Genomic DNA, 26959 nt, shown 5'->3' on the forward strand with positions numbered 1-26959 from the left:
GTCTCTCATACTTTGGACATATTGTCAGGAGGGACCAGTCACTGGAGAAGGATATCATGTTTGGTAAGGTGGCAGGTCAGAGAAAAAGAGGAAGACCCCCCGGCGAGATGGATTGGCCAAGTGACAGCATCAATGTGCTCAAGCGTGTCAGCATTAGTGAGGTTGGCCCAGGATGGAGCAGTGTTTCGTTCTGCTGTGCATAAGGTCCCCATGAGTCGGTACCGACTTAATGGCACCTAACAACAACAGCAACAGGGATTGGATAGCTTGCTAATAATGTAAGTAAAGATGTATGGCATTCTTGTGGGGGGTGGAATCATGCTAGGAAAGTTTCTGGATTCCTAGTGAGAGGCTTGGTCAACTTTGTCATTATGCTAGACTTAAAATGAACCATCCCAAAGGCCTTGTTGGCACTGTAGGATAAGCCCTGGACTTCTAACTAAAAGATCAATGGTTCAAACCCACTATCTGCTTCTCAGAAACTGTAGACAGGGTCACTATGAGTTGGAACGGACTGGACAGCACTTGGCAACAACAACAAAGGCAACAGAGGGGAACATCGTTAACTACCAAGAGAAGGAAGACGAATGTGCCCTTTGGACCTCTGTTCACTCAATAAGAATACCCTTGACTCCTAAGAGCCAGAGCTATAACACTAGAGATGAGAGATGGTGAGAAGCAGTGGCAGAGAGAGACTGCAGCACAGAAACAGCAGAATCAGGAGACGGCTAAGTGCGTTTCCTGCCTCACTGAATCAAAAAGCTGAGGGCCATCGGACAGGAGGCTTGTTAGTGGAGTGGGGCGCAACACAACCAAAGCAAGACAGTGCCGGGCCTCTTGGGCCAAGAGTCCTACAGGCACAGCTGAGAAGAGGCTATCCTGACCTAGGAACTGAGTTGTTCCTATTACTTCCAAGTTGATCCTGTGGTAAACCCTTTAATTGTGAGTATTGTCTATGAGTTCTGTGTGGCTATTGAAACAAATTATTGAACCTAACAGAAGCAGAGAAGGAGGGCGGAGGGATGGTTGGAGAAAGGTTGGAGAAAGGAGATACAAATGTCTGGCCAGTGCCTCTGGAATGGGAATCAGCTTTGTTCTATTAGTTTTTGAGTCTTCTCCCCCCCTTGCCTTTCTTACACAGCATATCCCAACTCAGGCTTTTGTTGCTGCACCTAACCTACTTTTAAGTGGACCAGGGTGGTCACCACCAGCCAGCAAACTAGGCCACTTGCCAGCCCCCTTTAACCTGCCAATCCTGGAAGTGGGTTCTGATGGGCACTGACTTCTGCCTTGATGATGCATCCAATGGTAAATAGCTTGCTGGTAATTCAAAGAGCAAAACAGTCATTTTTTTTCTGCAGGTCCTTCCTTCAAATGCAAATCTCCTGTTCGCTACAGTTCTGGGTAGGTCTGCATGTCTTTTCAAATGCTGATTTCCTGATTGAGTTTCCCTGTGAGGCTCAAGTTTCAACTGCCAGGGAAAAAGACCTAGATTTAAATATGTTCTATGGAGATGCTTTTATTAAGCCTTAAACAGGACAAAGTTAGAAAAAAAAGACAGTCTTCTGTCTTTTTGCAGCTTCACATGTAAAGAATCCTGCTTCTGATGCCTACTGTAATGGTGTGGATGAGGCATCTGCCCTCCTCTGACTTCCTGAGTGGGACGGTGAATGGAGAAATCAACAGCCCAAGGCCAATTGCTGGGGGGTGGAGTTCAGACATGCCTCCACCCTCCAGTCGTTTTTTACTAATTCTGAAAGTAACTGCCCCTCCCGTAGAGCTCTCTTTCTCTGCTGGATTTGGTAATTCCTTGCAGAGGTCACACAGAACCCACAGACCATACTCACAGTTGGGGGGTCATTAGGGAAGCGTAACAAGTTACAATTGAGGAAGCAGAAATACTCAGAATATAGTTCTTTAATATGGATAGCCTCTTCTCTTCTCGGGTGTACCCACAGGCAGTCCTCTCTCTGGTCCTTGTACTTTTTGAGCAAGTGTTACAAAGCTTGTGGCTTTGCTGATAAAGTGCTTAGAGGCCCAATCATCTACCAATAAGCTTCCTGCCCAAAGGGGCTCAGCTTGTTTTCTCTGGGCTGCTAACGGATCCTCAGTCCAAAGGATGCTCCTTTCTTGGTGCTTGTGAAGGCCTCCTTTTTCATCTTTGCTATGGCTCCTTTGAAGCTCAGCAGAATGGCCAAGCTGACCAGTCCTTTTATTGGTGGTGGTGGTTTTGTGCTGTGGAGTCAGTTCTGACTTATTGCGACCTTGTATAGGGTATCTGAAGCTGTAAATCTTTATGGGAGCAAAAAGCCTCATCTTTCTCCCGCTGAGCAGCTGGTAGTTTCAAAATACTGACCTTGAGGTTAGTAGCTACCAGAGCTCCTTAAGGGAGCATTAGAGTTCCATATACCTTATTTGCATGGCCCCACCTCCACTAAGGTGCCATTCACCTTATTTACATTATTAGTAAGTTACTCAATCTTTCTTGGTAGGCCACCAGCACCTCATTTGCATAACCCCACCCAACCATTTATTGTAGACTACAGTGACTGGTTGTTAGGGGCTTAATAAGTCATTCACAGTACAGCATACTAGGGGTTATCCTGTCTTTGTTGCCTTATTATTTCTTTGTGCTTTACTTGCTTACTTCTTTCTCCACATGTAGCTGGGCTTCCAGAGTGGAAGACCCTATAGGCTCAGTCTGGCTTCCAGGGTGGAAGACCCTATTGGCTCAGTCTAGTTGGGCCTAGAGTTGTTAGCAAGACTTCTAGCTTCCAGGTAAAGATCACAGATTCTTTGTGTGGTAATCCAGGTGCATGTCTATGGAGGTGAGTAGCCCCCTGTATCAATTCCTGGGGCCAGTTTGCTAGCTGTCTTAACAGCTCATGGTGCCTTTGTACTCCATGCTCCTGGGCTCTTGCCTGTCACCAGTCTTCTTTCTGAGGGCCTGCTGAGCTGACCTCTGGAGAAACTCCTGTGGAGGCACTGCTGAAAGGTCCCAGATGTGCGGCAGTAAGCCAGGTTTTACACTTGATGCTGCTCACAGAGGGCCAGGGCTGTCCCTGCACCAGAGGGAGAGGAGTGAGGAGAGCAGTCACATCTCATTTCTGATTCCTGCTTGGTGTTTAGACCAGTGACTTTGAGTGTTCTTAATCAGTTACTATTTAACCACTTTTGTGTCAGTTTGTCGTACTGTGGTGGCTTGCATGCTGCTGTGATTCTGGAAGCTATGCCATAGGTATTTTAAATATCAGCAGGTATTTTAAATATCTGGTAGTGTAGTGGTTATGAATTGGGCTGCTAATCTCACGGTTAGCAGTTTGAAACTACCAGCTATTCCATGGGAGAAAGGTGAGGCTTTCTGGTCCCGTAAAGATTTACAGCTTCAGAAACCCTGTACAGACAGGGTCGCTATGAGTCGGAACTGACTCCACAGCACATAACAACAATGACAACAGGGTCACCCATGGTGGACAAGTTTCAGCTGAGCTTCCAGACGATGACAGACTAGAAGGAAGGAGAGGAGGATGGACTACATACAAATATTTAGTCACTGAAAATCTTATGACTAGCAGTGAAATACTGTCAGCACCACATTATTGAATATTGAAACATGATGAAGAGCACCAGAATATTGTCAGATACAGTGCCGGAAAATGAGTCCCTCAGGGTGGAAGACACTCAAAATGCAACTGGGGAAGAGCTACCTCCTCAAAGTAGAGTTGACCGTGATGACATGAATGAAGTAAAGCCCTCAAGACTGTCATTTGCTGATAGGACACAATTCAAAATGAAGAGAAGCAGTGGAAATATCCTTTCATAATAGAAACTTGGAATGTACAAAGTATGAAACTAGGAAAATTGTAAAATGTCAAAAATGAAGTGGAACGCATAAACATTGATATCCTAGGCATTAATGAGATGAAATGGATTTCTATCAGCCATTTTGAATCTGACAACCACATGTTTTTACTATGCCGGGAATGACAAATTGAAGAGGAATGGTGATGCATTCCTTATCAAAAAGAATACATCAAGATCATTCATGAAGTACAATGCTGTCTGTTGTAGGATACTATCCATATACCTACAAGGAAGATCAGTTAATACTACTATTATTCAAATGTAAGTACCAACACTAAAGCCAGTGCTGATGTAATTGAAGAATTCTGTCAACTTCTTCAGCCTAATATTGATCAAACATGCAGTCAGGATGTATTGGTAATGATTGGTGATTAAATTACAAAGGTTGGAAACAGAGAAAGGATGAGTAATTGGAAAATAGGAATGATGCTGGAGATCACATGATAGGATTTTGCAAGACCAATGACTTGTTTATTAGAATATCTTTTTTAAACAAAATAAATGATGACTATACACATGGACCTCACCAGGTAGAATGCACAGAAATCAGGTGACTACATCTGTGGAAAGAGATGGTAGAAAAGCTCCATATCATGAGCCAAAACAAGGCTGGGAGCAGACTGTGGAACAGATCATCAATTGCTTATATGCAAATTCAGGCTGAAGCTGAAGAAAATTAAAACAAGTCCATGAGAGCCAAAATTTGCCCTTGCATATATCCCTCCTGAATTTAAAGCTCATCTGAAGAACAGATTTGATGCATTAGACACTAAACATCAAAGACGAAAAGAGTTGTGGGATAACATCAAGTACATCATACAGGAAGAAAGCAAAGGTCATTAAGAAGACGAGAAAGAAGGAAAAGACCATCATGGATGTCAGAAGAGGCTCTGAAACTTGCTTTCCAGTGTAGAGATTCAAAAACAAATGGAAGAAGTGAGGACATACAAGAGCTAAACAGAAGAATTCAAAGGTCAGCTCAAGAAGACAAAGTCAAATATTACAATGAAATGTGCAAAAACCTGGAGTTAGAAAAACAAAAGGGAAGAACACACTTAGCATCTTTCAAGCTAAGGGAATTGAAGAAAAAATTGAAACCTTGACTTGTAGTATTGAGGGATTCTTTGGGCAGAATATTGAAGGATGCAGAAAACATCAAAAGAAGGTGGAATAAATACACAGAGTCAGTGTATCAAAAAGAAATGGTCGATGTTCAGTCATTTCAGCAGGTGTAACATACGATCAAGAGCCAGTGATTCTGAAGAAGTCCAAGGTTCATTGAAGTCATTTGCAAAGAACAAGGCACTAGAAATAGATGTAATACAAATTGAAATCATTCAACTTATCTACGCCAAAAAATTTGCAAGATAAGTACCTGGCCAATTGACCGGAAGAGATCTGTATTTGTGCCCATTCCAATGAGATGACCCAGTGGAATGTGGACATCATGACAATGCCATTGATTTCCCATGAGAATAAAGTTTTACTAAAGGTAGTACAGAATTGGCTGCAACCGTACATTGGCAGAGAACCAGAGTTTCAAGCTGGATTCAGAAGAGGACATGGAGCGAGGGATACCATTACCTGTGTTTTATCGACTATGCAGAACTTTCGATTGTGTGGATCATGAGAAACTACGGAAAACATTGCAAAATATGAGTTTTCCAGAACACATAATTGTACTCATGAGGAACCTGTACATAGACCAAGAGGCAGTTATTCAAATGGAGCAAGGGACCACCAAATGGTTTAAGATTAGGAAAAGATATGCGCCAGGATTGTATTCTTTCACCATACTTATTCAGTCTGTGTAACGAGCAAATAATTCAAGAAACTGGATTATATGAAGAAAAATGTGGCATCAGAATTGGAGGAAGACTCATTAGCAATCTATGATGGGCAGATGGTACAACCTTGCTTGCTGAAAGCAAAAAGGACTTAAAATACTGGATAAAGATCAAAGACCACAGCCTTCGGTATGGATTACATCTCAGTATAAAGGAAACAAAAATCCTCACTACTGGACCAATAAAGAACATCCATATAAATGGAGAAAAGATTGAATTTGTCAAGTAATTTCGTTTTGCTTGGATCAACCATCAACACTGTTGGACGCAGCAGTCAAGAAACCAAACGATGTACTGCATTAGGGGAATCTGCACAAGATCTCTTTAAAGTGTTGAAGAGCAAAGATGTCAGCTTGAGGACTAAGGTGCCCCTGAGCCAAGCCATGGTATTTTCAGTAATCTCATGTACATGTGAAAGTTGGACAGTGAATAAGAAATATCGTAGAATTGATGCATTTGAATTACAGTGTTGGAGGAAAGTATTGAAAGTACCAAGGGCTGCCAAAAGAACAAACAGATCTTTGTTGGAAGAAGTACAGTCAGAGTGCTCCTTGGAAACCGGGATGGCCAGATGTCATCTCTCATACTTCGGACTTATCAGGAGGGACCAATCACTCTAGAAGGTTATCATGTTTGGGTAAGTGGAGGATAGGCATGAAAGAGGAAGACACTCAGCGAGATGAAATAACATAGTGGTGACAGCAATGGGCTCAGGCCCAGGACCACGCAGTGTTTCCTTCTGTTGTGCATAGGGTCACTATTAGTCACTGTGGTGGTGGTGGTGATGTGCCGTGGAATCAGAACCGACTCATAGTGACCCTGTACAGGGTTTCTGAGGCTGTAAATCTTTACAAGAGGAGAAAGCCTCATCTTTCTCCCGCGGAACAGCTGGTAGTTTTGAACTGCTGACCTTGCGGTTCATGGCTCGATTTGTAACCAGTATGCTACCAGAGCTCCTTACAACAGCAATCAGTTACTAGTTTTTCTGAGACCTGCCCCATTTTTCTGTGTATTTATTTTGTAGGATTTTAGTTCCTTTTGTGTAGTTTCATCTCCTTAATTCTCCCTTTTCAACTTGTCTTTGTTGTTAAATGCTGTCGATTCGTGTCTGGTATAAACTACACCACTTTCTCATGATTCTCCAAGGCCCTCTCAACTCACTGCTCGATTGTGGAGCATATTTAAGTGGAGTGTCTGCTATCTTCTTCCATGTGTCTCTCCTGCAAAATCTTCCACACAATCAGTACTAAAAAGAATAGCTACTTTAGTTGTGGACTAGTTCTGGTATGGCACTGGACCGCAAGGTCAATAGTTCAAAGCTACCAGCCACTCCTTGGAAACCCTAGACATGGTCACTGTGAGTTGGAACTGACTTGATGACACTTAACAACAACAGCCCTTTAAAGTGCTTCCCCTAGTATTACTTCAGTCAGTATTCCTAATGTCTGTTAGATTATCTTCATCTTTAGGGAAGACAGTAGAAAGCATAGAATGAAGTAATTAGAGAGCAGTATGATAAAACCAAGTCAGTGGCCATCAAGTTGATTCCAACTCACGGGGACCCCCGTGTGTGTATAGAACTGCTCCATACAGTTTAAGGCTGACCTTCCAGAAGCAGATGGCCAGCCTTTCTTTTATAGTGCCTCTGGGTAGGTTTGGACCACTAATATGCCAGTTAGTAGTCAAGTGCCTAACAACCATTTGTCTCACCCAGCAATTAGCATTACAAGACAGTATGTGTTCAAAGGCTTGAGTGTGTGTGATGTAGTGGCTCATAGGCCTGTGCCTCTTGGGAACTAAAGTAGCCTCTGTACTGTCAGAAGTGGCCGGAGACCCAGGACCTTCTGACATCCTCCTCGGTTGCTAAGAGGCATCTGTGCTTCTTCCAGGTTGTGGCCAGAATCCCGTTCGACAAGCCAGTGTGGGGGCAGGAATCCCTTACACTGTCCCAGCGTGGAGCTGCCAGATGATCTGTGGGTCAGGCCTGAAAGCTGTGTGCCTGGCAGCGCAGTCTGTAGGGACAGGAGACTCCAGCATTGTCGTCGCAGGTGGTATGGAAAACATGAGCAAGGTAAGGCTTCTGAGGAGACGGTTCCCACTGACCTTGGTTCATAAACTCCCTGTGCCGTAGTGGAGTACGGAGTAAGCCAAAGAGTAAGCAGACAGACAAATCAACCAAGTTTCAAGTACTACTTGAAGTTCGCTGTTTTACAAGAAAGATGAGAAAAACCTGTCAACCAGCACATTGGAACAGAACATATTGTTTCTAAAATATCGCTGTGCTGAAGCACAACAGAGTTCAGGGTTCAGCCTATAGTGTTAGTCATTGAATCCCTTTCTTAGAATTTCTTGTGAGGGAAAGTCAGAATAAGATGGTGCCATTTTTCTTACAAATGGCAAGGACCCCAGGGACCAGTCTTTGCTGACCTTATGGGAGTGTAAGAAGAGTGACCTGTGAATGGGCCGGTCTTCAGTCAGGGTGTTGGGTGGAATGTGTTTCAACCAGTTCCATTCCTGAAACTGCTAGCGGGCACAGAAACAGCATATCCCTGTTCCCCACCGAGGCAGCCCAGCAGCGCCACACTCGGGGACCCTAAGTCAGAGCTAACTTAGCCCAGTCGCTGGTGAGTCTCAGGAGCAGGTAGGCTGATAGTAGCAAACCACCCCTGGTTCCAGTGGGAGCTTTCAGACTTAGACTAATGTTTGTGTTTTATTCTTCTAGGTGATTTTTTTCTTGAATGCCACCATTTCAAATAACTTTTATTGTTCATATGTTGCAAACCGTATGTTGCAATATGCACACTCAATTTTTATAGAACTATAATCTGTTTTTTCCATTTGACATTGTATTAACTTGTTCTTTATTGATGACTATAAAACGGTAGTATCCCCGTGTAATGAATTTTTGCCCAACTATTAGCTATTGAGGATACCAGGTGATTTCATACATGTGATCTTTTGGAAGTCGCACATCTGCCCTATAGGTGGTAGTGGCAGCTACTGTTGGGTTGGTGCAGACTCATGGCGTCGCCCTGTGACAGTAGAATGCTCCCCAGGGTTCTCAAAGCTGTGATCTTTTGAAAGCAGCTTGCCAGTACTGTCTTTTCAAGGCATCTCTGGATGGGTTTGAAGCGCCATCCATTTGGGTGGTGTGAAGTTTTTAGCCATTTGTGTCTGCCAGGGACTCCATATGGGCAATGTGGGATTCTAGTGCACCTTTTCTTACTCCAAGTTCAGTACTTTCTACTATATTATAAAGGGTCTTGGAAAAGTTCAGGAAAAATTCTAGTACCTTTTAATTCCATTTTTCCACGAACTTTCTGAAGCGCCTTCATATAGCTGCTATTGAGTTAGTGAGAGTTAACAGGACTCAATACCCAGAAATCCGTCCCCATCAGTTAATTAGACTGCCTGATAAATCTCACTGTAGGTATTAAGTTTCCCATCAAAATGAATACATTGTTGGCATCTCTTCAGCCTTCTTGGAAAAATAGTTAGTCTTAAGGAACTAGGAGAGGAGGCCTTGGGGGTCCGTAGGTTAAATGCTGGGCTGCTCACCGAAAGACCGGTCAGTGGTTCTTATTTGAAGGGAGAGAGAGCTGGCAGTGTATCCCTGTAAAGATTATAGCTGAAGAAACACTGTCGGGCAGTTGGACTCAGGCCCTTGGGGTCTCCACGAGTCTGAATCGACTTGATGACAAGTTTTGGTTGGTTAAGGAGCTGAGACACAGCATGGAGAGGTTTTGACGGAGACGTGGAAATGAGGAGAGTACTGGGTTCCCACAATAGGCAGGGAGAGTAGTCGGCTAACTCCTGGAATTCTCATAGAATGGGAAGGAAGAGGGGAGACGGGATGACAACTGAGGAAATGTTGCGGATGAGTTTGAGTGGGATTCTACGGAAAGGACTCATTCCAACTAAACTCCAATCCACTTGTTATTTCTCGTTTCCAGGCTCCTCACTTGATCCACTTGAGAACAGGAGTCAGGATGGGCGAGACGCCTCTGCTTGACAGTATACTCTGTGATGGTCTCACCGATGCTTTTCACAGCTATCACATGGGTGTTACAGGTGAGGCAGACATTGCTGCATGTATGGTGACTTACTGTAGCTTATGTGAAGAAGTATGTGTGCTCTCCATGGTCTGTCTGTCTACACAGAGGTCTGCACCTATGACCAGAAGCAGGTGTCACACCCAGTCCTTTGTTTCTAATTCTCATTCTCCACTAAAAGGACTAAAGTTCCTTAGAGAAATGCCTCATTCCAGCACTGGGACAAAATGGCCAAAAATAAGGACGTACTTACCCTGATGGCGTGTCAAAAGAACGTAGGAGTCAGTTTCGAGGGACTCCCACTGCCCACATGTTGGGAATCAAAATAAATAATGATGCCGGGGTTAGAGGAAAGAGAGGGGAGGGATGAACAGGTGGCGCACAGGGCATTTTTAGGGGAATGAACTCTATGATACTGTCAGATTGGACATAGGCCATATGCATCTGTCAAAACTCGTGTGACATGTATAACAGTGAGCCCTAATGTAAATTACAGACTCCAGTTAATAAATTAATAGCAGTCCATCAATTGTAACAAATGCACTATGCAAATGCAGTGTGTTAATAATAGGAGACAGTGCTGGGGAGAAAGAGGGCAAATGGGAACTGTCTGTACTGTCTGCATCATTTTGGGTAAACCTAAAGCTGCTTCAAAAAATAACATGTATGTTAGAGAATAAACCATGACCGTAATCAATCAATAATTGTTAAAATAAACACACATTGGGAGCATACTGATGTAAATAACTGAGTAAATGCCCAAGAAGGGAAGCTCTCCTTTACGCAAGAATGCAGGTTGATAATGTTTAGAAGGAATATTGGAGTTAGAAAATCCTGAATGAGTTATATTAATGGGGTGAGAATTTAATGAAGAAGACTATTTTTAATAATCTGAAATTATTTGACGGTTCAGTGAATTTATAAATTTCTTATTGATTATTAATGGAAGGATAGTAATTGGACAGTGGGATACCTGGTGGATTTGTTTTTAACCAAGTGATCAAATTCATGTCACTTGAGAGACACTGGCATCAAGTGTGTCTGATTAGACGATGCGCTGAGACCAACACAGCATCAGTCTGTGTCGCCCTGCCTGCCTTTTGTTAAATGTAACCCATGAGGAAATACTTGTTTGTAGGTGCCATCGAGTCCATATCTACTCATAGTGACCCTGTGCTCCACAGAATGAAACAACCTCACAATCGCTGCTATGCTTGAGCCCATTGCTGCTGCCACTGTGTCAGTCCATCTCATTGGGGGTCTTCCTCTTTTTCTCTGACCCTCCATTTTACTAAGCATGATACCATGCTCTAGGGACTGGTCCCTTCTGATGATATGTCTGAAGTCTGAGAGATGAAGTGGCCATCCTTGCCTCTAAGGAGCATTCTAGCTGTACAAAACAAAGATTGGTTTGTCCTTTTGGTGGTCTATTGATGGAGATACTGTGACACCTACCAAGGCAGCGAGTTTATTTTATACACAGCTCAAGGAGAGGTGCTGGGGGCAGGGAAAAGAATAACATTTGGTGTTTTGATGCATGCAGTAAGCGGGACTTACTCTTTCTTAACAAGGACAAAACTCCAAATTCCAAACTCTCTCCAAGCTTGTCACACGTGGTCTGTCCTCTGTCTCACAACTCTTTCCTGCCAAAAAGACATCCTCTTTTGGAAGCGTCCTTCCCAGTGAAGGAACAGTAAGCCCCAGCCACCCTGAACAGCATCCACACACTCATCACACCAACATGTCTCTTGCTCACTTCCAACTGCTCAGTCAACCATTTGCTCTGAAATAACAAACCTTCATTTCTCATATCCTAACCCAGCCCATTAACCAGGGTGGAACTGGGAGAAAAACTGGAACTATCAACACCAGATCCCATTCTCTAAGGCCGTAAGTCCTAAGGTTGGAATGGAGGGGACTAATTCTATGGTCCAGTGCAAAGTCAAGATGAAATATTGGGTGAGGGTTGCATGAAACACAATTTACAATATAATGTCCCGCTGCATATGAAATAGTGACTGATTCTGTAACCAGTACATTGGGGGCCTGAATACAGGCATACATGTAATGAGCAGTTTGTCCGCCCCCCCCCAAGATCTTTTATGCTTGCACTGGTTTGATTAATTATTCCCAGGGCGGCAACTAACCTTCATAAATCTCTCTGCTGATGTGTGTTGGAAGTTACAATCACAGAGGCTGATAACTTTTCTTTCCCGCTATCCTTGCTTCTCTCAAAGCCTTCTGAACTGGAGAAAAAACATGCAGAGCACAAGATAACTGCTCTCTCACTTTTGGCATTAAACCCAGCACTGTCGGTTTCGTGCTGACAGCACTTGCCTTGGCCAGAGATAACGTAGCCAACCGAGAGGCACATAGCTCTGATTTTTTCTCCCAGTCTGAGTCAGAGCCCTCCGCTTCTGGGTCCCTTTGTTCCTTTAACGAACAGTTTGGGGGACAAGTGGAGGCTCCCTCTTCTCCCGACTCTTCCTTCTGTGGCGCTGATGACTCAGGCAACTGTAGTTCTTCACATCCCTGCACTGTCTGCTGCAAATGCTCTGCAAGTTCAAGTTGTGAATTACAGGCACTCTTTCAGATTCAGGCCGGGGGTCTAAACTATCACACGTAAGCATCCAGAGAGAAAATGTATGAAGTGGTATCTTATCAGACCCTTCAGCAGTATACCGAGCATGCTACTTCCGTTCTTCTCCCACATATCCATATTTACAGTCCCTTCCTTTGGGAACCAGGGACAGATATCTTGTACAAAATCTAAAAATTGAGCAAGTTGAACACCTTTAACCAGGAGTTCCTCTGGCCCTCAATAACGTATCTACAAACAACGGGTGTTCCTTTGGCCCTAAATATCCCGTATTTTACACTCTAACTCACTCTGTACCTTATCTGACTGCATGCAATCAGAGTGTCTCCTCTGGATTAAGAGTTTCCCTGTACTTGGGCCCCACGTTGGGCGCCAACTGCTATGGTCTACCTGGTCCCAATTTTTCTTAATTTCATTTGTTTCTTCCTTTTATTTCTAATCTCCCGTCGCTCCTACTCGGGTGTAATCTCTCCGCGCGGGTCGCGGAGAATAGCCAATTGTCAGAGGTGGCAGTTGGCCCCAGCAGTCTATGGTACTTTTAATATTGTCTTCCAATACTATAATGTAAATGCATCAATTCTTCAGCAGTCTTCCTTATTGTTTGTCTAACTTTCACACGCATCCAAGTTTATTGAAAATACCATGGCTTGGGTCAGGTGCACTTCCTCAGTCCTCAAACTGACATCTTTGTTCTTGAACACTCTAGTGAGGTCTTGTGCTTCAGATTGGCCTAATGCTATAAGTCGTTTGATTTTTTGACTGTGGTTGATGGTTGTCTTTGACAATTTCAATCTTTTCCCCATCTACCTTGATGTTATTTATTGGTCCAGTGGTGAGGATTTTTGTTTTCTTTACATTGCGGTGCAACCCATACCAAAGGCTATATATATAATCTGTGATCCTCATCAGTATTTTAAGTCCTCTTCACTCTCAGCAATTCCCTCAGTTTGAGAAATGCTGAGCGTATTCTTCCCTCTTGTTTTTCTAACTCCAGATTTTTTCACGTTTCATTATAATATTTGTGTTTTGTCAAGCTGCCCTTTGAAATTTTCTATTCAGTTCTTTTATGTCCTCATGTTTTTCCAGTTGCTGTAGCATCTCTAGGCTGGAGAGTTTCAGAGTCTCTTCTGACATCCCTTTTGGTCTTATTCTTGTTTCTTGTCTTTTTAATGACCTTTTGCTTACTTCCTGTGTGATGTTCTTGATGTCATACCACAACTCTGGTCTTCTGTCATTAAGTGTCTTATTTATCAAATCAGTTATTGTGATGGTCTCTAAATTTAGATGAGGTATGTTCAAGGTCAGGAGTCCTGGTGTGTTGATATGGTTTAATGCACTGGACTGTAATGTTGGCTTGAACTGTAGGGTCTTTGGTTCAAGCTCACCAGCCACTCCTTGGAAACCCTAGACAGGGTTGCTGTGGGTCAGAACCGACTCAGTTGCACTTAACAACAACAACAACAATGTTCAAGGTCATATTTTGGCTGTAGTGGGCTTGTTTTAGTTTTCTTCATCTTCAGCCTGAACTTGCATGTGAGTAATTGATGGTTTGTTCCATAGTCTATCCCTTGCCTAGTTTTGACTGATGATAGGAGGAGGTTTTCTACTGTTATCTTCCCCCAGATGGAGTGAATTTGATTTCTGTGTATTCCATCTGGTTAGGTTGTTTACAAAAGATATTTGTAATGAACAAGTCAGTGATCTTGGAAAATTATGTCATGAGATCTCCAGCATTATTGGAGAAAACATTAGACATTCCCAACTTAGGGGACATTCCACAAAAGAACAGACTCATTTTCTTCAGAAGTATCAGGGTCAGTGTTGTGGATTTAATTTTGTTCCTCAAAACATGTACTGTGGGTTGAATTGTGTTCTTCAAAGCACGTGCTGGAATACTAACCTCATTATATATGTGTATGTAGTCTGGGAATGGGGGGCTCTTTGTTAAGTTAATGAAGCCGTATCAGTGTGTTGTTAAGTACTGCAGAGTCTGTTCTGACCCATAATGACCCTGTATAGGGTTTCCGAGGAACAGCTGATGAATTTAAGGTTCTGACCTTGTGGTTCAAACCGAACTTATAGTGGAGTGCTTATCCTGCAGTACCTACCAGGAGTGTCTGTCAGGTACCGTAGAGTTGGTTCCAACTCACAGTGACCCCGTCTAGTTTCTGAGGCTGCTGGTAAGTTTGAACCACCGACCTTGTGGATCAAATCAACCATAAGGTCAAGTGCTTACCCTAAGGTACCACACCAGGGTTCCCACCAGGAGTGACGGTGTTGTTGTTATGTACCGTGGAGTCAGTTCTGACTTACAGCGATCCTGTATAGGGTTTCCAAGGCTGAAATCTTTATGGGAGCAGAAAGCCTCATCTTTCTCCTGTGGAACAGCTGGTAGTTTCGAACTGCTGACCCTGAGGTTAGCAGCCTGATTTGTAACCACTACGCTACCAGAGTGTATAGGGGTATTTTAGGCCAGTGATTTTTGGGATATGAAAGGAGCAGGTTAGACACAGAAGCAAGCAAACAAGAATGGGAGAAAATACCTGCCAGGCCACATGAAGATCACTAAGGAACAGAAGCTGAAAAGTAACAAGGGCTTTCTCTGAGAGCCAGAATGGAATGTCTTCCCCCAGAGACTGACATCACACCCTGAATTTAAGAGTCTTTCTTTCTCAGCAGTGGGCTGCAAAGTTGGTTTTAATCACAAAAATGGCGATTCAAACTCGCTAGTTGCTTTTGGGAAGTCCTATAGACTATGAGTTGGAAATTTAGCAACAACACCAAGCTGTAAGAGAAAGTAAATTCGTTTAAGCCACCCACTTAGGGAGTTTGTTATAGCAGCACTAGAAAACTAACGCTGTCACATACAAAGACAGTCTGACGAACTGTATCAGATGAAAATGTATGATCCTGGATTAGCTCCTGGACGGAACAAATGAAAGAGCTGTATTGAGACAACAGAAAAAGATGTTTGAATGTGGACTAAGGATTTAATAGATGTTACAGTCATGTGGTTTGTAATTACAGATGTCACATAAGCACCATTATTATATACAGGCAGACCCCAGATTATGAACGAATTCTACCCTCAACCTTTCTTTCAGTTGAATTTGTATTTAAGTGGCAGCAGTTCAGCATCATTTGTACCTGATGTCAGCTGATGGTTGTTTTACTGTATATTGTAGCTTTCTATGCATAAAATGCTTCCAGATATATTAAAACATACTTAACACAATAACACAGTTATGTTTTGATACTTCCTGCAAAGTAGTGCCTGTTTCTTACTATGAACCATTGTAGGTACCTCAGATTTGTCATTTGATAGGCTTTACAGGGGTTGGGACAACGCATATGGGGTTAGATGTTGTCCTAAGTGACATTGTACACTGGCATGGCTGTATTGTAATGAGGTTAAATTTCCTGGTTTTGATATAACTGCTTATGTAAGGTAGTGACTGCGCTTTGGGCAGATAGATGTGCTGAAGTTGGAATTTGGGAGTTACAGAGCATGGCACCTCCAACTTTGATGTGGTTCCGAGAAAGAGAAAGACAACGGAACCAAATACAAATGATTGGTGCATCTGCATAAGGAACATTTCTGTAAGTTTCAAGTGATATGGAAAGAAGGCAAAGGAATGTGTTATAGGTTCGATATGTTAACATCTCAGTCCCCAAAATCTCTTGATTGAGACCTTGTTTAAAAGTACTCTTTGAAGTACTAAAGTTAAGGTGGGTCTTTGTCATTATGACTGTTGTTAAGAGGAGACAGAGACATGGTGACAGAGGGCAGATGCCATGTAGAGACTAAGTGGTGCAATCTATAAACCAAGGAGCTATAAACCAGGAGCTACTAGGGGGAGCCAGAGAGTCCAGGAAGGATCTTTCCTAAGAGTCTTCAGAGATCATAGCTCTGCTGCCATCCTGAATGGCCTTCTAGCCTCCAAAATGTGTGTGAGACCATACATTTTCTTTAAGCCACATAGTTTTGGGGTAGTTTGTTATGGCAGCCCTATGAGAGAAAAAAAGACACTGACTTCCCAGGAGTCACTGGGACACTGCGATATTCATTGCTATTCATAGATTGCCATAGAGCACATGCACATTTGTGAACCTGCTCGTGCAGAATTGTCAATGCCTGTTTAAATGTGAAAAACTTGAGTTACTGGGAGCCAATTTGTGAAAATGTCTGTTTTGCTTTTTGTTTTTGTTTTTGTCTCTTTTTTTACCCCAGCTGAAAACATAGCCAAAAAATGGCAAGTGAGTAGAGAAGATCAAGACAAGATTGCAGTTCGGTCTCAAAACAGGACAGAGAGTGCCCAGAAAGCTGGCCATTTCGACAAAGAGATCGTTCCAGTGTTTATATCTTCTAGAAAAGGTGGGCTCACGGATAAGAATAATATCTGAAAGAATATTTAGTAGTGTTTTTCGAGGCCAGAACAATTGTTAAGTTCTATCTTTCACAGCAAAGATGTACCTGGATACTTCTGAATATGGAGTTGGGACTGGGGAATCATGGGAAACTGTCAGCAGACACTTGTGGTTCCAGAGTGTCCAAGGCTGATGATGTGCTTATACATGAGAAACTGGAGTATTGGTTGTTAACGGTTATTAGGAGGCTGCAATTACCTGCCACTCCTACAGGTCATTTCTCTTTAGTGGTGACCTTCCATTACATCCTGTTGCTTCTGTATGCATCTTAACATTTAGATTTCTCGAAAGTGAATCTTTTTGGGTCACTTGGTCATTATCTAGTATGGAGTGTGTTGGTCCAATTTCCTTATTGATGCCTGACTTCTCTCATGTCTAGATTGGCCTTGACACTCCCTTACCTGATATGCTGTAAGTAGCACAGTCTTATGACTTAACTCATAGCCCTCCCTCCGACTACATTCCTCAGAAGTCAGGATGTCTCATGGCCTGTCAGGTGCATTACAGAACTTCATGTACACCATGAAGAGCAACCACTGTGAGAGATCCTATGTAGAATGATGTGGAAATGAATTTTTGAAAGAGTATTTAAACACTTGAGAAGGAAATAATCTGTAAAGGGAAGCCAAACTTGACTGCACAGAATGATATGATCTGCCTTTGGGTATGAAGCAAGCTCACCAATTGTTAAGTCCAATGGAAATCTTTGTTGTCAAGTGTCATTGAGTCAGTTTTGATTCATAGTGATCCTGTATAGGGTTTCTGAAAGTGACTGGTGGGTTTGAACTGTGTATCTTATAGTCAGCATGCTAGCAGTCCAATGCTTATCCTACAGGATAAGTCCAATGCTTATCCTACATACCAGGGAAATCATTACTAATCATTTTTGCATTTTGGGTTTTACCTTGTTTGTTTTTCAGTAGAAGTTGGATCTTATGTAAAGTTGGTAAATTTTACTATCATTGCCAACTGTGTGATAAGGAGCCACGTGACTCCAGTCCCCCAAATGTAGAGATTGGCTCAGTCCCCACCTTCCCACTTTTCCGTTCTCATCGCCATCTGCCTCTGCGGCGCTCTGCCCCTGCCACCCAGAGCAGGGTCAGAGCTCACAAATTAATGGCATCCATCCTTCAGACTAGAGTCATGGTGTGGCACTGGTAGGATAAGTACTGGACCATCAGGTCGTTTGAACTGCAGTGTCGTAGGTTCAAACTCATCAGCAGCTCCTTGGAACTGACTTGATGATACTTACAACGACAACAATGATCTTTCAGACTGCCAGATAGGTAGACCAGTTGCAAGTTTGGGAAGTCTGCACAACACCCCAATCTTCTACCCTGCTGACTTCTCAGTACATTTTCAGGGTGTCAACTATAAGCTTGGAAGTCCACACAATATCTTACTTTCTGACCTGCTGGCTCTCATTACCTCTTTGTTTTCTAAAAATCTGTGGACCAGCTCTCAGAACTCACCAAGTATATAACCTACTTAGTACTGTTGTTAGACACTGTTGAGTCAGTTCCAGCTTACAGTGACCGTGTATACAACAGAATCAAGCACTGCCCAGTCCTGCGCCATCCTTACAATTGTTGCTGTTTGAGCTCATTGTCGCAGCCACTGTGTCAGTCTGTATCATTGAGGGTCTTCCTCTTGTCCACAGACCCGTTTACTTTACCAAGCCATGTACAAAGCACATGAGAGGGAGTCTAAGGATGTATGATAGCCAAAATGGTGCAGATGAAAAGAAGAGCATAGAGCGAGGTCTGGGAAGGTTCCCAAAATGTAGCTTCTATTTCCCAAGGGATGCATTCCTCCCAAGAGCAGATGTCTGCTCAGACTAGGAAGCTTACTGAGGTAGTCAAGGATTTTATCCTCCAGTCCTGTATATGACAGATTGACCCTCCTCTTGAGACTAGTTGATACTGGCCTCCCAGACGAATCTTCTGGTCTGGCCAGTCCCTACTCATTAGCACAAATCTCAGCCAAAGGCAAAAGCCACCTTACTTGTGGTGGATCTAGGTTTACCCCACATTGTTCATTGGCATGGAAGCCAGAGGGTCTAAAGGGTGTTATGCTTGTTCAGCAGAAACGGATGGGTGAAATCTCTAAAATGTTTGCTTGCTGGTTCCTTGGGGACACATTTGCTGAGGACACCGTAGTATAGTTGATGGTCTGAAATTTCAGCTCTGGAGAAGATTCCAGAGAAACATCCCAGACCCACAAATATTTGTTATCTGGTTTCTTAGACTTTTGAAAAAGAATACAAAATTTCCTTGCTTTGGAAATCTAAATTTGTGTTCCTCTTGAGCTCTTTTTAAAAAATTTAAATTTTGTGGTAAAAATACACATAAAATCTGCTGTTTTAAGTGACTTGAATTACATTCACAATGTCATGTAACCACCACCACTAAGCTATTTCCAAAACTCTGTCAACCCAAATAGAAATAAGGTGTCTAGTAGGCAATCACCCTTTTGAGCAGAGCCTTCCTGAGATGTTTTAGTATACCATCAGTGTCATGTTATTGTGGACTTTCCTCCTGTTAAAATGAAGTGAAAGTAAACCTTTCTTCCAAATTGAAAGCATGGATCATGTCTGAGGAGTCCACCAGATTTCTGTGACTTGCTCAGTACTGTCTCTGTACTCATCTGCGTAACTGGTGTTCCTTTTTCAGGTCTTACTGAAGTCAAAACAGATGAGTTTCCTCGACATGGGAGCACCATGGAAGCAATGTCCAAGCTAAAGCCTTACTTCCTTACAGATGGAACAGGCACCGTTACCCCAGCTAATGCTTCAGGTTAGCTAATCTGTCAGTCACCTGGGACCAGATTACCTTCTGCAAATCAGCTACCCAGTTCAAACTTTTATTAACTTCAGTTTTTCTAAGTATGTAAGATTATTCTAAGAATTTGCATTTTATCTTTTTGATAACTGATACAGTAACTTAAAGGATTATTGTCTGCTTGCCTAAGTAGATATAAAAATGAAATTACAAAATTCCATGGTTTGCCCTTGTCTCTTTGTTCCAATATCAGAAGCTCCTGACGCATCCTCCTCTAAGGTCTAGACTTCATTTTCATAGGCCTCCCTGCCCCCATTCCTGGCATCTTTCCACTCTTCAGTTGGGATGTTCTGAGTCCTGTTAATTCACCATTTCTAACTCCGTTGTAAAGTAGAATTATGGTACTGCTTCTGCCAAAATGTAATTGAGTGCGTCTTCAGGTGGAAGGCAGAGATGTGGCTGAGGTGGAATGCAATACCCTAGAAATAAATGGGCATGTTTTACAGGAATCAATGATGGTGCTGCTGCGGTGGTCCTCATGAAGAAGTCTGAAGCTGTCAGTCGTGGGTTGACACCTTTAGCACACATAGTTTCCTGGTCACAAGTTGGTGTAGACCCATCCATCATGGGAACAGGACCAATTCCAGCAATAAAGCAAGCTGTGAGTTTAATAATGTTGTCAGTTCATAAACCCCTCTGCTTTCATAACCAACCACTGTGGAAGCAGACAGCTTACTAGCAATGCCAGATTGTTGTTGTTGTTGTTAGGTGCCGTGGAGTCACTTCCAACTCACAGCGACCCTGTACAAGGTTTCTGATCTGAGGCTGTAAATCCTTACGGGAGCAGAAGGCCTCATCTTTCACCCGCGGAACTTCTGGTGGTTTCGAACTGCTTACCTTGTGGCTCGCAGCCCGATTCATAACAGCTATGCTACGGGAACTCCTTAACGCCAGATTAAGGTTACCTTAATTAACTCACTGAACATTTGCTCAGATCTCCTTTCCACTTCAGAAAATGCCATGATTGTTTTGTTTTCTTATTGAAGTCTCCCAATTAGCTTTTAATAATAGTTACTGTACTTTTTCCACCAATAAAACAGAATATTTCTGTCTTAGTATTTTAGGGGACTGATTCTGTATCCCCTTGCCCATACATGTAACAGCTGTCATTGGTACAGAACTTAATGTGTAGAATTTCTAAGGGATGTTTTGATGTCACCAGGGCAATATGTGTGTGTGATCATGGAACTAACACTAATGTGTCAGCTCACTGGAGGACGTGTCTGGGCATTTCCTCATGGCAGCTGTCATCTCCTCTAACTACCTTGGACATCTACTTCTGGGCTGCGTTTGAAAGTAGTATTTTGACTGACCTGAGCAGTTCTAGGGCCCTTGGTAAAGAACTGCCTTAGTGTAGTGTTTGTTGTCATTAAGTGCCTTCAAGTCGGTTCCAACCCATAGTGACCCTGGATAGGGTTTTCAATTAGTGGCTGGTGAGCTTGAACTGCCAACCTTGCAGTTCAAGCAAACTTTGCAGTCTAGCACATTAACCCGCAGTGTCACACCAGTCTTGGTAGTTGTTATGTGTTTGGTAGTGTTTGTTGTTAGGTGCCATCATGTCGGTACCGACATGCACAGCAGAACGAAATACTGCCCGATCCTAGGCCAGCCTCACTATTGTTGCCATGCTTGAGTCCATCGATGCTGCCACTTGGCCAGTCCATCTCGTTGGGGGTCTTCCTCTTTTTCTCTGACCCTCCAGCTTACCAAACATGAGATCCTTGGTAGTGTAGCGGGTTACAAATTGGGCTGCTAAGTTTGAATCTGCCAGCAGCTCTGCTGGAGAAAAATGAAGCTTTCTGTTCCTGTAAAGATTTATAGCCTATAACCTTGTACAGGGTCTCTATGAGTGATAACTCCATGCCACACCGCCACCAAAGTTGTTTTTCTAGATCTTTCCAAATTGTCACATGCTCCTCTTCTGTGTGTACTGCTACAAGCAGTTTTAACTCGAGTTGATTTGTTTGACATCTATACCCCTCATCTCTTTTAGGTTGCAAAAGCAGGTTGGTCACTGGAGGATGTTGATGTATTTGAAATCAATGAAGCCTTTGCAGTCGTCTCTGTTGCAATAGCTAAAGAACTGGGATTAAATCCAGAAAAGGTAAACGTAAGCTAGCAGTAGCTCTGGACCTATACAGTAGTGAGTGAGGAAATACTGACGTTTCTACTATGATTTGGGGTTGGTTTCATCTACTTTTGCTTCCTAAGGCAAAAATCTTTTGACTACATTAGTTCACTTCCTATATTAAAAAGCATTTTAGGTTCTTAAAAAAAGTTCTTTGTAATCGTTTATTTTTAAAAATGTTTTATTGTGAATTATGTGATCGTTTACATGTGAGAACATTAGTTTTACATTGATCCTATCATAAACTGTTTCATTGCCATGATTACAATCCTCTCCATCAACCAACCAAAGGGTATATCCTACAAGGCCTGTTCCCCACCCCACCCCCCACCCCAGGTCGTCAGCACACAGCCCTCTCTGGATCTAAAGTCCCCAGCTGCTCCATCGCTCCACGTTACCATCTCTGCATCCATCTCAGGCATTACTGCTTCTGTGAGTAGGGTCCACTCTCCGCTCTTCTCCCTTTCACGGTCCCAGGGACCTCAGCTCCTAGGCTGCAAAGTTAATCACTCCCCTCCTTGCTATAAAAACGTCTACCTTTACAGTTACAACCCTCACAATTAGTCTTATAATTATTCACTATTGTATCACAAGAGACCTATCTGCATTTCCTTTGATCAGCCCCGCCTAGACAGATTGAACCTAGACAGATTGAATACTGTTAAGTGGAGATTCTACCTTCCTCCATGCCCTCTGGATCTAGGTTCCCTCTTAAAAGCTTGTAAGCCAGTCACTTCTTGCCTTTGTAGCCACCCCACTTTGGGTAGCCAATGTCCAAGTTACTCATCCCTGTCTACTCTGTGTATGGAGGGGGTGGGAATGATCCTTGCTGTTTTATAATGCAAGGAAAACCAAGATTCAAGACAGTCAAGCACCTTAACATTATTCACTTTTCCCCATTCCAACCATGTCTAAATCCATCTCAGCCCTGTTCCAAGGCTGTGCATATATTTACCTGTTCCACTTAGTCCATGCAAACCTAATTGTTCTCTCATTTGCTTTGTTCTTCCATTCCCCTCTCTTGTATATTGTCCCCCTCCCCAGCACCCAAACTATCCTGTATCTGTTCCCTGCCCTGTGCTCCACCTTCCTGCCCCACGCCACCTTTAGTATGGGTTCTTTTTCGTAATCTTTTACAGTAGTGGTCCTATACAGTATTTCTCCTTGTGACTAATTTCACTCAACATAATGTTCTCAAGGTTCATCCATGTTAATGTGGTGGCTTGCAGCTTCCTAGTTATTCTGCAGCATAGCATAATATTCCATTGTGCATATGTATCACAGTTTATCTTGTAACCATTTATTTTTAAACAAGGGAAGTTAGGGATGGCAAGAGGTATGAACTTGAAATATTGAATTTGAATTGGAGAGGGGAAATAATTTGAGATTTTAATGTTCACAGAGTGATCTAAAATGAATCTTCTCCCACCCCACAGGTCAACATTCAAGGAGGGGCAATAGCCTTGGGCCACCCCCTTGGAGCATCTGGCTGTCGGATTCTTGTGACGCTGTTACACACACTGGAGAGAACCGGCGGAAGCCGTGGTGTTGCTGCGCTGTGCATCGGAGGTGGGATGGGAATAGCAATGTGTGTCCAGAGAGCCTGAAATTTTTGTATTAATCATGTTTAAATGCAAATCTCACCTTTTAAACTTGATGTGGTATTGAGTTGTGTGTGAAGAAAGGACCACAATAAGGATGGACAATACTTTTAACAACCCAAGGTTTGACAGCTTGTTATACTTTTAATGTGTACTAATAATACTCAAAGTACAAGGCAATTGCATCTAACATCAATTATTTTATAAATAAAGGAGGAAACACATCAGTCATCAAGTGCTCCTGAGTGAACAGCATCTTCATAACTTCCATGTTTATCATCTTTACTTTCTGGGTGTAGTTTAATAAGATCATCAATCCGAAGAATGGTGATGGCTGCTTCTGTTGCAAATTTCAAACTCTTTACTTTAACTATGGTTGGTTCAAACACTCCAGCTTGCTTGTTATCACGAGGTTTGCCATTGACCAAATCAAGACCAATCCTGCAATTAGAAGACAAACATGCTACTGAATAGCCTATTACAGAAAAGCTAATAAAAACAAATTGTTAACCTTAGCTATTCCATTCAAATGTTAACCTGGACTTTACAGATCCTTTTAAGAGGAAAGCAGTGAGAATAGAAAAGCCTAGTATAAGGAACTCTGTCTACAAACATTTCCAGTTGAGCCACACCAGGTCTTAAGCATGTCCACTACCAGGTTTTCTTAAAGAGGCAGAGCTTAAAATCAACCTCTTAACAAAAACAACAATGTGGCAGTTAGGTACGTGCTGGACGCAAGGTCAGTGGTTCAAATGGAGCAGCTGCTCCTGGGAAACCCCAGATGGAATTCAGTAACAATGCTTATGACTACTCACTGCCCTTTTGTGATTCAGTTATCAGGTAACAATGAAAGGATGTTATGCTTTCTTTATATAAAGTATTTGACAAGTCTCATTTTTGAATGGTCTAGGAAGGGCTAAGAATATATCATCTATCATGAATTTCCTACCAGGCTACCATACAATGTTGTTACTGATACTGAGTCAGTTCCAACCTCCCTGTATAGGGTTTCTGAGGAGCCGCTGCCAAGTTTGAACTGCTGACCTTGCAGTCCAACATATTAACCCACAGTGCCACATCAGGACTGCACTTAGGGTATATGGTTGATGAAAATGACCAGAAAATCGCATGCTTACCATTTTAAGTTTTTACGTTCTGGGTTCACTTGAGCCTCATTGTGAAAAGCTCTTAACTTTGCAACCAAATCTATGGAGTCTTGGGCAGCGTTCACTGCGAGTGTGTTGGGAATCACAAGAAGGGATCTTGCAAACTCCGCAATGGCAAGCTGTTCTCGAGACCCCTAGAAGAAAGACAATTGATGTCGCCACAAAAGGAGAAAGACTACAGCCCCATCTTTCAGGTTGTAAGGTCTCAGGGCATAAGGAAAAGGCCAAAGTTGCCCCCATTCCCACCTTGGGAGTAAACCATTCTTACCATGCTAGTTGCATAGTTTTCGAGGTATATGGAAAGGGCTGCTTCCACAGCACCCCCACCAGGAACAACAGACTTTGACTCCAAAACTCTCTTCACCACACAAAGAGCATCATGTAAAGAGCGCTCCATTTCATCACACATGAAATCATTTGCCCCACGTAAGATAATAGATGCAGATGTTCGAGCCTTAGTGCTATTAAAAACAAAAACATTCTAAAACTTCTATTTTTAGATGGCTACCAATACAATGTATTCACTGCAAACATTCTTTCTAAAATCCTGCTTACGTAAGACATACTGGACCAAAAACAATGTCTAGACCATGCAAAGGAGACAAAATGATGACTTTATCTCAATTTACAAAGGTCCTACATATTTTATCCCATGCGTATAACTGCTCATATCATTGATAGATAATAGCAGCAAATCAATGGGAAGATGCTCCAGTTCTACTACTACCAACAGTGAGGAAACATATAGCTGTCCCATTTAAAATGGAGCACTTACTTTTTGACTAAAATCAGTTCATCATCACAAATTCTCTCCTGTACCACCTCTTCAGCTTGTCCCAACATTGCAGCTTCGAACGTTTCTTCACCTTCTAGATTGGCCAGGGTTGACAGAACAGTTGCTAAGAAGAGAATTGCAAAGATCTGAAAAAACTGTCCTTTCACATGTGTTCCTTCAGTTTTAGTAGTCTGTCTTTGATTCAGAAGCATTGTATTCGTGAGAACAGTTTTATTTAATACAAGTTTAGGGTTTCCAGGCAAGTAGCTGTCCTGGGTAAGGTGAGGGTCAGAGAAAAAGAGGAAGACCCCTAATGAGATGGATTGGCCAGGTGACATCATTGATGGACTCAGGTGTGGCAGCGATAGTGAGGTTGGCCCAGGATCGGACAATGTTTCGTTCTGCTGTGCATGGGGTCACTATGAGTCGGTTCTGACTCGGTGGCACCTGACAACCAACAACAGCTGTCCTGAGATGGAATGATGCCATTTTTTTGAAGTGAAAAACATTTAGTTCATGAATTTTTCACCAAATTGAACTTGTTATAAAATACGGCTTTATCAACATGAACTTTATGAAGCCGCCTCATCTTAGCACTAAAGATTACATCTGAGAGCTAGAAGACTTACCTCCTGAAGCTTTAGCAATGCGTTTAAGATCCTTTTTTAAAACTCTTCTAACTGCCATTGCACCAGCCTCCACAAAATACTTCAGACACATATCATCAATGCTCCCAGTGCTTAGAATAACATTGGCTCCAGTTGCCAGGATCTTCTGAATTCTCTCCTTTGTGATATCAGACTCTCTGTAAGGAAAGATACATCTGGTCTTTTGTTTCTACATATACAACTCTTATTTTAAGTGCTATGTAGTTAATTCCACACAGTGATTCTCTATAGGGTTTCTGAGAAGCAGCTGGTGGGTTTAAACCACTGACTTTGGTTAGCAGACCAGTGTTCATCCAACTCCACACCAAGACTCCATAAGTGTACTTCCCATTAAGCATTTTTCACAAACTATTTTGCAGATGTATACATAAGTCTAACAGATAATGCAAAAGATTTTAGTATAACACTTGGTTCTCCTTTGCCCCAATTTGTTTCATGGTTCTAACAATTGTGCTCAAAAGCAAATAGGTTCCTGGTCTTCACTATCAAGAGGCTCATAAGCCCCAAATCTGAGAAACCTATTTTCAAACATGTTGTAACTAAAAAACAAACAAACAAACAAACAAAAACCCCACCTCATTATCACCACCCTCTAAAATCTCTCTCTTGTGTTGGTAAGTGCCATCCAGGCGGTTCCAACTCATAATGACTCTGAATAGTTTCCACAGGTAGCTGGTGAGCTTAAACCACTGACCTTGTGGTTCAAACCGACCTTGTAGTCCAGCAGCACATAAACCCACAGCACCACACCAGGTCTCCTAAACCTATACGGGAGCAGAAAGCCTCATCTCTCCTGTGGAACAGCTGGTAGTTTGGAACTACTGACCCTGAGGTCATAACCACTACACTATCTAGGTTTAGGTAAAATAGTAACGGTACTTTTAAAAATCCTTCCCAAAGAGAAAGGAATAACCAAAAGCATCACCACAGAAAGCTGGTAAGTCCGTCTTTTGCCTGTAACTGATGGGAACACCTAAAATGGGGCTACAAC

The 26959-nt window shown here is 42.6% G+C and overlaps 2 protein-coding genes across 2 annotated transcripts in view; one reads left to right on the plus strand and one right to left on the minus strand.

Moving 5' to 3' along the window:
• The window catches only part of ACAT2 (acetyl-CoA acetyltransferase 2), a 30664-nt gene extending 7299 nt beyond the window's left edge, over positions 1 to 23365 (plus strand). Inside the window, exons 3-9 of the mRNA XM_006868484.1 lie at positions 7601 to 7782; positions 9665 to 9782; positions 16594 to 16737; positions 19463 to 19585; positions 20077 to 20231; positions 21624 to 21734; positions 23195 to 23365. Of these exons, the coding sequence (XP_006868546.1) occupies positions 7601 to 7782; positions 9665 to 9782; positions 16594 to 16737; positions 19463 to 19585; positions 20077 to 20231; positions 21624 to 21734; positions 23195 to 23365 (1004 nt within the window). The remainder of the gene's footprint in view (positions 1 to 7600; positions 7783 to 9664; positions 9783 to 16593; positions 16738 to 19462; positions 19586 to 20076; positions 20232 to 21623; positions 21735 to 23194) is intronic.
• A 122-nt stretch (positions 23366 to 23487) lies between these two features.
• The window catches only part of TCP1 (t-complex 1), a 7837-nt gene continuing 4365 nt past the window's right edge, over positions 23488 to 26959 (minus strand). Inside the window, exons 8-12 of the mRNA XM_006868465.1 lie at positions 25930 to 26105; positions 25301 to 25424; positions 24794 to 24986; positions 24496 to 24659; positions 23488 to 23800 (exon numbers count right to left, since the gene is read on the minus strand). Of these exons, the coding sequence (XP_006868527.1) occupies positions 23584 to 23800; positions 24496 to 24659; positions 24794 to 24986; positions 25301 to 25424; positions 25930 to 26105 (874 nt within the window). The 3' untranslated portion in view covers positions 23488 to 23583. The remainder of the gene's footprint in view (positions 23801 to 24495; positions 24660 to 24793; positions 24987 to 25300; positions 25425 to 25929; positions 26106 to 26959) is intronic.

The sequence above is a fragment of the Chrysochloris asiatica genome, unplaced genomic scaffold (assembly GCF_000296735.1).
Source record: "Chrysochloris asiatica unplaced genomic scaffold, ChrAsi1.0 scaffold00117, whole genome shotgun sequence".
Lineage (NCBI taxonomy): Eukaryota > Metazoa > Chordata > Mammalia > Afrosoricida > Chrysochloridae > Chrysochloris > Chrysochloris asiatica.